This window comes from Toxotes jaculatrix, chromosome 20 (genome assembly GCF_017976425.1).
Source record: "Toxotes jaculatrix isolate fToxJac2 chromosome 20, fToxJac2.pri, whole genome shotgun sequence".
NCBI classification, from domain to species: domain Eukaryota; kingdom Metazoa; phylum Chordata; class Actinopteri; family Toxotidae; genus Toxotes; species Toxotes jaculatrix.
The window spans coordinates 12,410,707-12,427,836 of record NC_054413.1 but is presented as its reverse complement, the minus strand read 5'-3'; the positions used below and the strand labels follow the sequence as shown (position 1 = coordinate 12,427,836).

General features: G+C 39.5%; 1 protein-coding gene across 1 annotated transcript in view; it reads left to right on the top strand.

Moving 5' to 3' along the window:
* The window catches only part of ctnnd2a (catenin (cadherin-associated protein), delta 2a), a 291,359-nt gene that overhangs the window by 203,266 nt on the left and 70,963 nt on the right, over window positions 1-17,130 (top strand). Inside the window, exon 15 of the mRNA XM_041066353.1 lies at window positions 9,406-9,619. Within this exon, the coding sequence (XP_040922287.1) occupies window positions 9,406-9,619 (214 nt within the window). The remainder of the gene's footprint in view (window positions 1-9,405; window positions 9,620-17,130) is intronic.

The following is a 17,130-nucleotide window of genomic DNA, read 5'->3' as shown; positions in this document are numbered from 1 at the left end:
TGGCGAGGAAACCAACCAACCTGACCCAGCTTGAAGCTTTCGCCAAGGAAGAGTGGGCCAACATCCCACAGGAGACATGCAGGAAGCTTGTGGACACATACAGGAATCGTCTGGAAGCAGTCATAAAGAATAAAGGCTATGCCATTGACTATTGAATGAAGACCATGGACTAGGGTATGAATAATTTTGAACATGGCATTTTTTGGGACTCCAATGATAAAATACCCCAGAAATAAATATTTTTTTGAATTTTGTATTGTTGTCATTCTTTCAGTTGTTGGTCACATATACCTGATACACAAATTTGAAAACATGCATTAATTTCATCACTAAATGCAAAAATCACAAGAATTAGCAAGGGTATGAATAATTTTGAGGACGACTGTAGAAGTTCCATTCAAATGCCAAACTGTTAAGAAACATTCTTATATTTTTGGTTGTATTCAACTTTTAAATGGCATTCATACTTTTGAAAATATTCAGCTTTGTTTAAACTTTATAATGGGAGTGAATGAAAGAAACCTTCAAACCCACTCATCTTCAATCTCTTCCTACTCGTGCACATATTCACCTAGAAACTTGAAAGAAAAAATTGGACTTTTGCACAGTTCAGCCATTTTAATGTCCTTCACATTTTTTACACAGTCAAGTCATGGTCAGACAAGTTTCATGAACTTGTCTGACCTTTTTGAGATTTTTACATTGGCATCTAAGGGATAGGATTTCCACAGTTAGAAGCGGTGTCTTCTCAAACAGAGTGTGAAAAGATGTTAAACTGTTCTTGAAAAATTCTGTTTAAATTGTCCTCACGGCCACAAATGTCACTCTTCAGATATAATTTATTTTTTTGCCAGAAATTTGATGAATTTGTCTGCTTTCATTCAATGTAACTATCTAAGCATACAGACTCACACATTTTGCTCCATGAGCCTCAAAGAGGCAGGAGTGCCATCCAACTCCAATGTTCACAGGAGACCAGAAAATCAGGAGAAAACCAGAAAGAGGGGCATTAATAGCATGCTCCCACATTTTTGAACCCACAAACTTTATATGACTGCATTCAGCACAGTCCCCTCTTTTACACAATATAAAACTTAGGCAATAGGAATTACGGTTTTTGAATCATAAGCCAGAGTTTGAGAATCATCTCTCTCAGCCTAATCCCTGTTTGAGCCAGCTGTAACTAAGGAGTTACCATCACTATGGCAACCAGTAATTGTAGTTGGGCACACATGTATCGCATCAGCTGACTACACTGCACACACACACACAGGCACACACACATAAGCAATCTGACACACAAATAAACAGACGCGTACAGAGATGAACAAAGACACACAAACGTACAAGCCACCTGGTAACCAAGCAACCATAACAGCAGCCCCGAGCACCAGTCATCCATTAATCATTGCAGTTTAGCTCCAGCTTATACATGAAACAATGCAGTTTAGCTGCCATGGAAGTGAATAAGAGAAACGTTCAAACTCAGTCTTATTCAGCCTCTTCCTACGCATTCAAACATTCTTGTAGAAACTTCACCTAAAACTTTCACACTTTTTTTCCACACATTAATTCAGGTCTAATTACCAAATTAATGTCAAATGAAAAGCCATATGTTCTGGCTCCATTTGTCTTTTCATGGTGTTTTAATTGAGGTTATGTATCTCAAAATCTGGATTGGTTCTTTTTAAGTGTTCAAACTTTTATTTTGTTTTATATTTTCCCATTATAGGACTATAGGTAATGGAACTGTGAGACTTACATCAACAGATCATAGGGATTTTTCAATAGCCTGCATGTTCTCATCTAAAATCATAATTATATTAGAATTCTTCCTTTATATCTCTGAGAAAGAGAGCCATTTGTATCTTAGAATGAGTCCATGCATGGGATTCATCCTAAAACAAGTAATTATTAATAAGCCTACACTTTTGCAGGTTTGGCCTTAGGAACTTATGGCTCTGACAACAGTTCCAGATAAATTTTAAGAGCCAAAAAAAAAAAAATCATTCATGAACTAGTGATAATTTAGTGATAATTCTTTCTTCTCCTCGCCCACCCATCGACTTCTCAGTCCTGGGCCTCACCGTTAAGAACACATTCCTTGTGTTAATTGGTTCTTTTTAGATCAGTATTATTTTTGTTTATGTTTACTTCACATGGAATCTGCATCCATTAATTCCAACATAGCTCCTTGGATAAGTCCACACAGTTATTATCCATCAGCTGTCACTATTGACTTCCATGATGGTTTTGTTAGCAGGCTATGTTGAACTTTGTTTGTATCACTCCAGTCAGCCAATAGGGAAGTGTGAAAGGCAAGAATAGGGAACAGTGTAGTTTGATAGTTCAAGACATGTTACTTTGTGTAATGGAATTCAAATTAATATTCCTAAGGCTACAGAGCAGTGTAGCAATTTTTTAATTCATAATGCCTGGATCTGTGATGCATGTACCACTTCCTGTCGTTGTAATATTTCACATTTAATGTACCTCATGTTTCCTATGGCTTGTGTTAAATGTATGACACATTTGGTGTGTCACATGTCATACAGCCTTCTATCAACTGTTAATTTTCACAAGCAGTACCTTCAGAAACTATTTAGACCCCTTTTGTGTTTTGTACACTTTATATTGTTGTGGATTTCATTTTAAATTGATGAAACTGCCATTTTTGTACATTTAACAACCCATAATAAAGTGAAAAGCCTGATTTTTAAAACTGAAATCTGAAATCTTTCATGTAAACCCTTTGCTGTGCCACTCTAAGTTATGGCCAGGTGCATCCTGTTGGCTTTAGAGTCCAAACTGAATTGACTGGATATAGATCAAAAATGCATACACCTGTAAGCTCCCACAGTTTACACTGCATGTCAAGTCAAAAATGAAGTCAAGAAGTCCAAGGAAATCTCTGTAGACCTCCTTGATAAAAATGTGGTAAGGCATAGATCAGTACAAGGGTATAAAGACTATTTCTAAAGCTTTTAGTGTGCCCAGGGTCACAGTGGCCTAAATACTCGCGAAAATCAAAAAGTTTGGACCTACCAGGATTTTGTCATCTGGCCAAACAGAGGAACCAGTCAAGAACTGTTTTGGAGACCAAGAACCCAACAGTCACTGTAAGAGAACCTCAGAAGTCTTCTGCAGAGATGCGAGAACCTGAAGAAATGAGGGCCATCTCACACAGAGCACTTCACAGCTCTGTGTGAGAGAACACACGGCTTTTGGTGGTTATTCATGTATATTTATTCATTATTTGTTCATCAACACTCCTCATTCAGATGCCATTTCCAAATGTGACAGCTACTCTCACAAAATAATAATTACAGCACAAGTGATTCAAATGATAATAATTTTAAAAGCGTGGCAGGTAATTTAAGCCAGTACTTTAGTGACATTACTAAAACACTCCCTATATTTTCAGGACATTGAATAGTTGCCTCAAGATATTTATTTTATTCAAATTTGGTATCTTCAAGCAATGAGCTATGATTTCCCATGATATTAAAGCTGCTTAGAGATGTACTTATGGCCCTCTTAGCTGTCCTATAAAATAAACCGCAAATCACAGCTCTAAGTGGCTAATTACCTCCATAAAATGACAGTAACATGACTGACCAATAAAAGCCAATGTCGACTACTGAAAAAAAAACCTTTTAATTTAAAGCAAGTACTTGGTTCTTGAGTTGGCATGAACGAAGATTTTCCATCAAAGATTTTGATGTATGTGAGGTATTAGCTCTGATCTAAGAATTTTCTGTTTATTTTCAGTCAGACAGAGACACAGATGGCAGGAGACAAACTGAGCAGCTAAATACAACCACAACGTTGCTGCCTGTAGAGATATTCTGCAGGTGCAAACAGAGGGGTAGAGGAACAGAAACAGATGAGAAAGAGACAGAGGGACAGAGAGGGAAAGAAGGAAGAAGAAAATGAAACAGAATACAAGTGAAAATTGCCTTCTGCTGTCTTGGATCAGGTGATCCAAGAGGTGTGGAGAGAGATTGTTAATGCAGCCCTTTGCAGACCTGTGTGTTCACATGTGTACATTTACCTGTTTTAGGTGCGTGTTTGTGTGTGTCTGTGAGATGTGGCCTCAGGTATGCCAGCTCAAGCGTCAACTTCAAGCGTGTCGACATAAAATCACGCATGCGCTCATGTCAGACAAAAGTCACATCAGTAATGCATTCTGTGTAGCAGACTTGTCGATATCCATTTATCCAACAGACCGGTTGAAGGGACAGGAACATACCCCCTGACTCTGTTTCATTCCTCCTGTTCTATTATCACTCTCAAATTAAAAGCCCTCTACCATTTAAGTGGATATAAACCCTTAATTTCTACAATGGTCTTTTACTTTGAAACATTTACAGGCACACAATATGCTGTAAATATAGAAGTCTTGTGTGTACTGGAGACAGGATCAAATTCTATCGTGGTCATAATTAAGGCATATGCTCACTGTTTCCTGATAGCCAATGAGATAAAGACACTGCAGGATAAAATGTGGTTTTAGATCTTTAGACTGTGAACTGTGCAAACTTCAACGGACAGTATGAAAGAAGAAAAAGACACAGCAGATGAGCCATAGAAAATACTTCCTTTTTACACAGTGCATACCATATTTACAGTTTTCCCCTCTGATCACTGTGTAAAATCTTGCATGAGTGTTGGCGTAAAAGCATATGTTTGATTTCAGTGTCAGTTATGGGAGGGTATACACTGAGCAGTTCATCAGTGACTACTTTAATTAAAAATACTTTCATAGCTTCTTTTTTTTGAGAAAAGGAAGAGAAAAGGCTCTTTCCATCAATCATGCATTTTTTTGTGTCCCTTAAGCAAAATTGTAGTTAATCCCTCACCTACCTTCTAGGTAACCTGTAGGGAGTGGGCCTGATGCCTATTTTTTTTATCCTTGCTTCAGTGGTCCAGAGCGCTAAGAGTTTATGGATGCTTTGTGAATTATCAGTCACCCTTTTCTGTAACTTTTCTTGTCATTCTTCATAATCTGGTGTCAGAAAGCTGGAAACACTCTTCAAAATGGGTCCACATCTGTATCAATGGTCATGCATCAATATCACTACTGGGGAATCAGCCACTCAACAACACACATTGAGACCACATTGATACACGCTCATTGAGACCATTAAGCACTTTCCCTATTCCCTCTGTGAAGAGTTTGTGTTTTTCTCTGCTGCCTTACTCTTCAAACAACAGATTAAAGCCTCTAGTGTATTGGTCATGGTGGATTCTCACCAGCTGTGAATCTTACTGGTAATACTGCTGCAAATTTAGCTGTGTCCCTGCCTCAGAAAAAATATTAGGTAGCCATAGGTTAATTCCATGTTTGGCCCAGTTTAGAGTAGTCCAGTGGGAAATGTTAGCCTAGGGCAATGAACACAATTTGCCGAAGGTTGAAAGGCTTGAAAATGCAGTCAGCACGTGGCTAAGTGTCAAGTAAAAATGAAAGCCCTTGTGTGTGTTTTCCTGAATGTGCACATGCATGAGAGGTTGAAGGGTGTGACACAGAATTATCCTGCCCGCTCACTCACGTGCAAGCAATAAACTGTCTGCGGTGTCTTGCTGATTAGTGTTGACGTTCCATATGTGGTGATTCATATACACTTGTTAGGCTTCACATGCCACCATCCCCAGGTATGTGTCACCAGAGAGTATCCCACTGCCAGCTTTGACGCCGGCAGCACCTCTGATTCCCACAATCCCAGCTGTCACCGCCGCTAACTGTTACCACGGCAATATACTGTCGCTATGGGTTACCAATAGCCGTGGCCGTTGCGGAACAGCGGGAGACAAAGACAAATCAATCTGCGCTTCTAATCTTCTTTACATGGAATAGAGGAACAGGCGCAGAGGTATTGGCAAAGCCTTGTGGGTAGCTCAGAGGCAATACGAAGTAATAGTACCATGGCTTTTATAGAATAACAGGTGAACTGTGACACAAGCATAAAGAGGGAGTGGGCAGAGGTGTAGAGATCAGCACGGGGAGAGGGGAAGGGGAGCAGAGGGGGGATGAGAAGGAGGAACAGGAGCAGAGGCGAGGACTGGAGGGCATAAGAGGGACAGCAAATCAGGTTGAGAACGTTGTGTGGCCAATGGCGCAAGGTTAGTTTGCCATTTATTGCATTCCTTAATCCATTTTAATTGAATAGATAAGCAAAGTCATTTTGCTCAATAAACTCTTGCTGTGTCATCAAACACTTCCATCCTCTCTCTGCCCTCCATCACTTCCTGATGCTTTTTATTCCTCCTTTCACCCTTATTCTCTCCCTCCACCTGGCCCGCATCTGTATTCACTATGAAGCAATAAAACTTAACTTGCACTTGTAAGCACTCACACTGAGATCTGTGTGCTTGAGAATTTTGTTTTAATGGTTTACTCATGTCAGATGGGTGAGGTTTCACAGGAGACAAACAATAATTGCCAATAATAATCACAGGAAAAGGGCTTGGAACATTGATTTATTGCTCTTTGTTGTTCCTGACAACCTGTCTGTGTGTTAAACTCCACTTCCTTAGGTGCTGCATGATGAGACAGATACTAAGAATTATTTTTTGGTACTTCAAGTCCCAGATCTGGAGGAGAACCTGCAGAAAAAATAAAAGAGGGTGTCAAGAAGCTTGATTATGCAGTTATCTGGCTGAGTGACTGAGATTAAATAACTAGGTCAAAAAGACTAGGTCAAAACCTAGTATATGGCTGGACTGTGCATGGTCATTTTGTGAAATTGAGGACATAGTTGAAAACTGTCGTGGAACTGCTATAAAGAACCTCTTTCACTGTAAAGTAGCTAAAGCTGCTTGAAAAGTTGTTAAATGCCGCTACATGACACAATGCATTAATTAGCATGCTCATGATGTCATTGCGTGACATTTGCATTCTGCCTAGTGTCAGACGGTTTCAGTCCTTTCTTTTTTTGCTTCTCTCCTACTCTCTCAGTAATCTAATCCAGCCAAATTCCCAATAAAGCTGTTCTCATTTATGTTTGCCTCTTTCTGTTCTCAGACAATGGAACAAGTATGAAACAGTCATTTCCAATCCATTGCCAAGCTGTTGCTCTGCACGGCTAAAATCCTTACTTCATAACCCTGACGTCGGTCAGCTCAGTCAGCGACAGTCATTTACATTTTATAGCAGCTCGCCCCAGCTGTTGCGGTCCAGCCAAAAACGAAAGCATGAAAGACAAGCTCTCTCTCCCTCTTTCTCACAAAAACACACATGCACAAACGCACACTAGTTGCTCTACCCATGTTCCCACTAGTCTCCTGGTGATCACAGCAGCCTGTTTCTGGTGATTAGTGCTACACCCCTGTCGACTGGACTAAACATGGGCTGCTTTAAGCTCTTTGGACCCCTAAGGCCGATGAAGATCCCTGCAGTGGAGAAGCGGTGTGGGAGGGTATAAAAGGCAACAGCATAGGGAGAAGCCAATATGTGATGCACCATGAGGGGAAAGCGTGTATAATGTGAAATATGTGATGCCAAAAGGGAAAGGCATAATGTGTAACACCAGAGTGCCCTCACTGTGATCCCTACTGGGTTAACAGTCCAGACTGCCTTGTTTTCTCACAGAATAAGGATATAATCAGAAATTTCCACTGATTGGCTTGTTTCTCTCTGTCTTTGTGTTTATGTGTGTGTTGCGTGTGTATTTACCTACAAAATACAACAATACATACACACTACAAGGAGAGTGACTGATTACATACATACTGAACAGTTTGGAGGAGACCTCTGCTATCCTTTACAGAACAGTGTGGCTGCTTTTTAAAATTCCTCAATTTAATTTTCCTGCACCTGCTCTTTAGTGGCAGGCATACACATTTAAAACAAGCCAAAACAGAAGAACCATTATGAAGGCAGGTGTAGAATTTATCTGCAGAAAAAAATTAAATATATTCTTTCAGCCTGCTGAGTCTGCCTATAGGATGTTGACACCTTTCTCGACAGTCTTATTGATTTTTTTGGGTATACCAGGCATGAGGCTCTCTACAGTATTTTAAGCTTTAAGGTTTCAGTAATAGAATGGTTTGGTCTTTTGTGCTTTAACCTCCAACACAAAATTTTTGAGCCCGATAATTGGACTGTTTTGCCCTCTTCATTTCACTTCATTCATTCCTTTTTGACTCACTGAAAAAAACAGTCAGTCAATCAGAACATTCGACAGAATTAAAGCCTTGCTTTTGAACTCACTTATATTTGTATATTCATACCATACACTCCCCCTAGAGCAGCAAGGTTATCAAACCTTCATTGTCATGATTACAATAATAAACAGGTGGAGTGCACCAGCAGTGGCACACCAGACCTTTGTATTTATGGTAACAGTAATAAACACATGGTTAAGCTTATGGAGGGGTCATGATTTGGCTAGATTTAGGTACAAAAACTATTTGGTTACATGTAGCAAAAAAAGGCTTTCCTTAAGGTTATAGGGCTTTTATCATCATAGTTACAATAATAAACATGCAATCAATGCCATGCATGGAGCAGTCATGGATAAAAGAAGCGATTACTATTGGTATCACCTTGTCAAAATCCTGTATTTTGTGGAAACATTTATTCCAACCCTCATTTCTCGATATACTTCTCTGAAACTGGGATCTAAATTTGTGAATACAAGCACATAAAAAAATTGCATTAACTTAAAAAATGCCAAATGCATTTCTGCAATATATATTCAATTTGTTAAAAGCATATTGAAATCTAAGTCTTTTACATTTTTCATGGGAAGAGACCAAAAAAGTATATATATATATAAATATATTCTGGTTTTCTCAATACTTTTTGTTCACTTTGATTTGTGCATTTTTTTCCTATTAACTTAGTGTGCATTTATTGTTATTGCTATTTCATAGTACTTTTTACTTTTTTACTTCCTTCCTTCCTTCCTCTTTCCTAACTGTTGTGCATGTGTAACAAAGAATTTTCCCTACGGGGATCAATAAGGTTTTTCTGATTGTGATTCTGATTGTTATCATTTTAATCTTAAACCTCATAATTTCCATTTCCATCATAAATATTGGATGAATCACACACTCACATTTGGCACCATTACCCATGGTGCATATGAAAAATAGTCCAATGTTGTTATATAAAGCAATTGGGGTGCCGTCACCTCTCTTTTCCTTCCCATCATCATTAGCTGTGTCATAGTATGTTTGGGCTGTTAATCTGATTGGAAAGACTCACTGTAGGCCACACACATTCACATATGGTACATACTATACACACATACCAAAGTAGCTACCTACATTGACAAATAAACTAGCTTTTGAATACCAACGTTTTTCTGATGGCACATGTTAGTGTGTGGGTGTGTGATACTTGTCTATGAAGACTGAGTTATGATTTGAATTTTTTTTTATTTGTTATATAAAATTCAGATCCGTAGACAGGGAGGCATTCAGCTGCTGGTCGACCTGCTGGACCACAGGATGAGTGAAGTTCACCGTAGCGCCTGCGGAGCCTTGAGGAACCTGGTGTACGGCAAAGCCAACGATGAGAACAAAGTAGCCCTGAAGAACTGCGGGGGGATTCCTGCCTTGGTCCGCCTGCTGAGAAAGACTGGAGACGTGGAAATCAGAGAGCTGGTCACAGGTATAGTAATTGCAACAAACTTACACAGCACCTCCCCATCATGTACATCATGGTGTAGTTATAGTGTTATAGTATGCGTAATGCACATGTTTATGTGAATGTGTGGATAGAATATGATACTGTATGTGAAGATATGAGTAACAGCAGTGCTTCTATACACACTCACACACACCATATCTGGATAATTTTATGTAGACTACTTTCATTGATATATATGGTCTTGGACAGTACAAGTAGTTTTAACTGGGAGAATTTTATACGTTTATCTTTCACTGAAAAAAAATATTCCTCAGAAAAGGTTACTATTCACTCTGCAGAAACCAAGGCTCTTCATCTTGAGTTCTTTCAGAGGCCAAACAATTTTAAATTCCACTTGAATGATATTTACATACTATTAACAGACTAGTAGGACTCTAAGGCATGACTTCTGGAAAGAATACAGATGAAGCATTGCGGCAGCCAACGAATTTTTGAAAGTAATTTCTCTGTTTTCTTTTCACTTATTTTTCAGGTGGTTAATTTATAAACTAGTATAAGTGTGTCTATATCTATGATTTTTGCATAGTGTGTGTATATGTCCACCATGTCAAATTCTTACAAGTAAAAGTGTGGTATTTTACAATCAAGTGCTACTGACACACACATACAGCAGTGCACAGGCCTGCACACACAAACTCGATTTAATAATCTCTTGCAAAAAACACTTAGATGTACAGTACATATTGTAGAGATAAACACAAAAATCTGTATCTGTGTAGGCAAAAGATGTATAGGTTAAGTTTTAACACCCACGTAAGCGCAAACACACATTACATGAGCTGATACAATATGATCTCCATTCCTCCTGAAATATATTTCCAATTTGCTTCAGACTAAGAATGCAATATTCTACTGGAGGCCCCTTTGGTGCCCGCGGAAAACACTAATATCTCTCTTTTGTAAATGTAGAGATGCTAAGGCTCACAAACATGTGCATCGATGTGCAACTAGTTGTTCTCCAGCATAACACCAGATTCTACAGCCTCAGGACGGTTAATAATGATCTTGATCTTGAACCTCTGTGCGTGCATGTGTGTGTGAATTGTTTTATGGCAAATGTGTCAGAGTTTCTGACACATTATATCAGTATATGTGAAAATCTATGATACAAATGAAATCCAGCAAGTAATTATCAAGCAGAAGACAGTCTAAAATAAGTGTTGGCTACCATTTATATGAAGTGAGTGAGCTAGGACCTATGATAGGTGGGGAAACGAATGATAGTAGGTTAAGAACGTATGTACAGTGGTGCCCATGATAGAACATGAGAGAGCAAATCCTTTTCTTCCTTCTTCTCTGCTCTTTTTTTTCAACATATTTCTCCTACTTTTCTTCTTTCTTATGTCTGTGTTTTAATGTCAGTCTCTGTCCTCTTCACACTTTTCTTCTGTCTCCTTTATCCTTACACATTCTGGTTTTCACACTGAGCATCAACACAGCATCACACTGAGCTAGATTGTGTGTATCTGCACTTGCGCCACTATTGTTTCTCTCTCTCTCTTTGCTCACACAAAAGCACTCTTTGTCGCACCAGGTTAGTCCCGAGATAAGAGAGACATGTGCAAGCTCAAACAAGAGGACTGGACTTTTTCAAAAAAGATAAAGTACAACCGCACTCATTCACCCATACACACACAGACATAGATCCAAATAAACACACAAATTTACCCACATAACATGTAACACCCATGCACATGCACTCACAGAATACCGAGATAAAGTCGGTAGCACTCCCTCATGTTCAATTTGACCTCTGTTCCCATTGTTTCGCAGCAGGGACGAATCTCATCTCCAACTACACACACACGTTCAAATATCCATCTCTAGGCACATCCCTATAGGTCACTTACTCTCAGAGGAGAAGGGGACCGGGGGGATCGCAACAATGGCAGCCAAGCAAGTCAGCATGGAGTTTTGTTTCTCCCTTTGCAGACCTCTCGAATACTGATAACAGCACACTGGAGAATGTAGGGCAGAATGTTTTATATTTTTCAGACCTTTTCACTTGTATTGACAGTGCTATAACAGGCCGGATGGAGGAAATACAGCCTGAAAGGGGATGGACAGTTATACAAATATATGTTTGGTAGACGGAGAAGGAGAAAGCAAAATGGGATAGAGGGAAAGAAAGGTTTAGATGTTATAGATAAGAAAGGAGGTGAAAGAGAGGTAAGAGTGAAAAGCAAATGGGAGAATCTCAAGCTCTGAATCTGAATATCAAGAAAGATGGAAAATAACAGAAGACAGAGGGAGGAATATAGGAAGAGAAAACAATAAGGAAGGATGAAAGGAAGTTAAGATTATTAAATCAAATGGATGTTTTCCCATCATCTTTTGCGCAGATGCCTGCTGCTCTATGAAACAAGTTTTTTACACTAGAGAAAGGACCAAGAATTTGCACCAATCAAAATTCACAGAATTCACATTTGGTGTTGATGCTAAAGCTGCACATGTCAGCGATGACATTCACCATACTCACCACATGCCTATAGGGACAGCTTGGCACCTTGAAGTATATCACTACAGTGATGGAGAGACTAAAAGATTAAAAGCCGGGGGATGAAGTGTGTGCATGAGTATATGTGTGTGGTCTGTAAGCAGATTAACAAATGAAGTAAAAGGACCACAAGTCATACTGATACTGCATCGCATTTTGAACGCTTACTTTTATAACTAGTCATCTCATACAAACACACACACAAAATTCTATCTTCCTCTGGCCACTTCCCTCACTCTCCCTGCCTTTGCCCTTCTCTGTCGAGTTCTTCCCTGCTGCTGGCAGAGTGAAGCGGTGTCATGCATGACTCTGCCCTGTTCTCTGTTTACTCTGGCACTTAGCATTGAACTCTACATTTCAATTGCTTTCATGCCAGTACGACCATATTTTGAAGTCTGCACTCATGGAACACCCCTGCCGGTATTGTAATTCACCACTTGAAACGGTTGCATAATTACTCTGTAATTCAATTAGGTGTGTGTGTTTTCAATGCTTTATGTCACAATTAGAAGCGAAAAGGAGTACAATGAGTCAATATTATGTTTTATGCTGCAACAGACGTTGACACAATTCATTCAGTCCAGTGCAGTTTTAATTAAATGGAGCCATTTTGCTAAGAATTTGTGTACACTGATGCAATGATCATGTAGATTGTTTTGGGCTCAGTTTCAAGCATAGATTTTAAAATTAACTTAGCAATAAACTTTGTGAATGGTAATTACCAATACCTACACATGAATATGTTAATTGTTTACATGTTGAATCCAGCAGTAGGTGTGTAATGCTAAAGTCAGACACAAGACAGAGTAAGAAAAACAATCTTCCATATAGTTGCCTTTGGTCATTAATCAGCATCATCTGGTACATGATATTTGCCACAAGTCAACCTGCACCCAGTGTGCAACAAAATGGATTTTCCTTTGGGAGACAAAAGCCCGAGGTGGCAAAAAAGTATCTGAACCAGAAAGATTACTGGTTGACATTCTTGTACTGGCTTGAAAAGCGAAATAACATTCTCCCTTCTTCTGACATCTATAGTCCAAGTGCTGTTGGACTGAACCTCTAAATGCTTTGGACTGGGCTGTGCTGTGTTGTGATGTCCAGCTAATAAATGATGCTGCTTAAATGTGTACAAATTCCCTCCTCAGGCCAGGGAGCAAATACCATGACAATGTCTTTAAAAAGGGTTAACAAGCACTTTAGAAAAAACCTTGTTAGCCCCTCTGCACTGATGTGTAGCAAGAAAGCATTGGATCTATTGCTCTACAAAATTACAATCTACTCAAAAGCTTGACCTTCATTACTAATTGGTGGATAAATGATCTGAAAGCAAGCAAATAGCAGTTGGTGACCACCAGAGATCATCAGGGGCAGTGGCGCGTACTGAAATGACATCAATAGACACAATCCTCAACTGCCTGACTCAACGAAAGTGGTTGTGCAGGAGTCATAACAAATCAGCCTCTTCATTACTGTCTCTTTGTTGTCAGCTTCATCAAAGTACTTTCCTATTCTCTGTGATTAAAGAATCTGTTTAGGTCTGGGGAAATACGTTTTTTCAATTTTTTTTTTTCTAGTGACCGGAAAAACCTTCCCTCAACAATTTACTCCTCCCTATCTCCCCCGTCAGTTCTGAAGTTTAAATTTAGACAAGCTTTATTGGCTTCCTGCGTCTCCGCATGAAGTAGATAGGAAGAAGTCAAAGCTTCCGGGGGCCTGTCAGTCAAAGTCCGGTCGATGCAGAGGCTTTGGGTGTCAATAGGAGATGCTATCCTTACTCATGGGCTCACCTTGAGGCAATGGACCATGGCATAACCCTACTGCAGCAGCTGCTGCTGCTGCTGCCTCCTCTGAAATGGTTGCTGAATTGAGTAGCAAATGCTAAGGAAATTAGTGTTGAAAATGTGGATATAGTTGCTATTCTTGTAAGCACAAGTATATTATTTGAAAACTGGAGACAAATATACATTATGACAAAAGTTTTGACTGATATTCCATGCTTTGATTTGGTTTGCCATAGCTTGCACAGCAGTGTTATAATGAGAATAAAAGACTGAATCCATGAAAGCATTACAAAGAGAAACAAAGTGTTCATGTATATTGAAGTGACCAACACTTTGACGTTAAACAAACCAACCACTAGTCTTACTTCATTATTGCTCCATGTAGCTGTCCAAATCTCTGTGCCCCCACCATTTTGACAGTATTTGCCAAAGCCACTTTAATTTAAGTCAAAGTTCATAACATTTGTTCGAAAATGCTTGAGGACAGGGCTCCATCAAAGTCATTACAGCGATTCCAGTGGGGAAACAAAATACTTTCCTCAGGATGACTTGGCTGCTACTATGTTATAAAATTGTTAGTGTCCTGCAGAAATTTCACTGCAGCCTTTTCATTGTTGTAGGCCCTGGTGGGAATGAAACCCCCAGTACAGGTAGTAACAATTTACCAACAATACAGGACTTTACCTTCTGCTGACAAATGTTTTCAGCAGACCCACTGCAGGAAGAAAAGTTGCCGGACCCTGGGGTCAAGTCAACAGTTTGTTAACCTGCTGTTACTGATAATGTCATACAAAGTCAGGATTTCTTTTTTTTTTCTTTTTTCTTTGATTTCTCATTCACAGATTTTTTGTGGAGACATTGCCTATGTAATTTGTCACTTTACTCATCGCCAGGTTTCGACCCCGCAGCTAACTAATTTACATCTCGCCGCACAGATGAAGGCTGTTTAATAAAACATGGCCACTTGAGGCCTAACAGGCCTCACTCTCCCTTTACAAGTCATGCTCTCATTTATTCATGAATTCATGCAATCATCTCCCCAGTTCTCCAAACCACACAGCTCCTAGGAAGCTGTCTGTCAAGCATCTGAGGGGAACTAGTCAGGGGAGGGAGAGAAAAAGATGAAGACAGAGAGAGAGAGAGAGAGAGAGAGAGAGAAAGGAAGAAAACAAAGACACACACACCAATGCACAGGCACACACACAAAGAGTATGTTGCCAAGTATGATGCCATGTCATATTAAACCCATAAGGACACTGGACTTAGCGAAGCACTGCAGAGCTATGTTTCAAGTGCAAGCAGGTGTGTGTGTCAGACTTAAAATTAGCCAGTGTTAGACACAATACAGTGGTGGAGAAAAGTTTTCGGACACCCCATGCATTTGTGCTCTGTTGCATTAACAATCACTCTTAAGTTTCCAAGTGCAATTTGTTTTTGTACAGTCACAGCCACAATACTAAACCAATCCTAAAATCAGCCATTAAAAACTTAAAATTGATTAGCTCCAGAAAAATATTTAAGAAATTTTGAGTATTGTGGCACCACTGACCCACTAATGAAGATCATTCTTTTTATTGAAGACAATTTTTGTTAGGGTGCTTTGTGTCTATATAAAGCCAGCACATCTGAAAGTTCTTCAGATCAAAAATGGCTAAAACAAGGAACTTAACACAAGAAACATGCCAAAAGATAAAGATTTTCAGCCAGGAAGGGTACAGCTGCCATCAGATAGCCAGAAAGTACAGATGCAGTCCTTCAGCAGTTGGATATACACTGCAGAAATATAAACAAACAAACAGCTTGGAAGACAAACCAAGATCTGGGCATCCAAGAGTGTCTTCAGCGAGAAATGACCGCATCCTGACCCGCATGTGCAGGGGAAACTGCCAATGACATCACGTGAGCCGTTGGTATGGATGACCAGTGGAAGCAGCAGGGACTAATTAACATATTAACAATGGAAGAATGCTGATGAAGCCTGTCTGTGTGTGTGTGTGTTAACTTTGATACCAACGTTGAGAACTGACATGTTGACACGATCAAGAATTTAGTTTTGCTATTTTTTTTCTTGATAACAATAAACAAACAAAATCATTTGTTTTGTTTGTGTCTGTCTGATGCAGGCACACCTTGTGAAATACAAACAATTTTTCTGCAAATATTTCATGATCATATTTGAGATTGTGTAAAATTTTAAGGGTGTCCAACAGGGACGTTACTAGGATTTGGAAACAGTTGCACTTGCCATTTGGCTAGGCAATCACAGAATGTTAAATTGGTAACATGATGGCTGATGGCCAGGTTTTATTTGTCAGAACTAGAAGGATATTTTGGTTTATTACTGACAAGGGACTCTGTACTGTTGGAGTTAACTAATTACTACCTCCAGCACGATGACTTACTTCCTTCTTTAGAAACCTCTGAATATCCATTTCATAGCAGTGGCGCTCATTTTAATCATAACAAACGTCTGTCAGTACCGTCACTACTGTACAGTCTGTGCAGCGTACCAGTGAAAGGTAAATAGTGAAAACGTGGAATGGATTTTTATTAACACAGGCATCTTCTCGGTGAGTCAAATACATTACACAGAATGTATTTGACTCACTGAAGCAGCGCATCGCCTTGATTTCCTGTTCAAGGGAGCAGCAAAACATTGACTGGATTATCGTTAATATTAACCTTCTCTCAATGAAAAAGCGGATTGGATTGGCGCTTTCTATGTCGCTCTGAATTTACACTGAATTCATAGAAACAACCAGAAATATGGTTGTTAACTATTCTTGACTCCCCCCAGATTGTTTGGGGGGGCTTAAGGACATTTTAGGAGGGCTCAAGCCCCCCTAAAATAGGCCTAACAACGTCCATGGTGTCCAAAAACGTTTTTCCACCCCATGTTTACCTCCATGTTTACCTCACCCTTTTACAACCTCAGTGTGTGCGTGTGTTTCTATTTTTGTGTGTGTTTATTGTAAAAATCAAAGCAAAGCAGGTGAGTGCCTTTTTTTGTCTGCCAGCAGACAGTTTGTTGTAGACTCATCATTTTTTGCCCCAATACGTGTGTCTTCACCTTTGCTGTGGGGGGATGGTGGGGGGCAAAAAATGCATCTGTGCATGTGTGTCTTTGTGGAGCTTTTACCTCAGTTTGAAAAGACCCAATGAGAGGAGAGAGTCTGAGAGGAAAAAAAGAA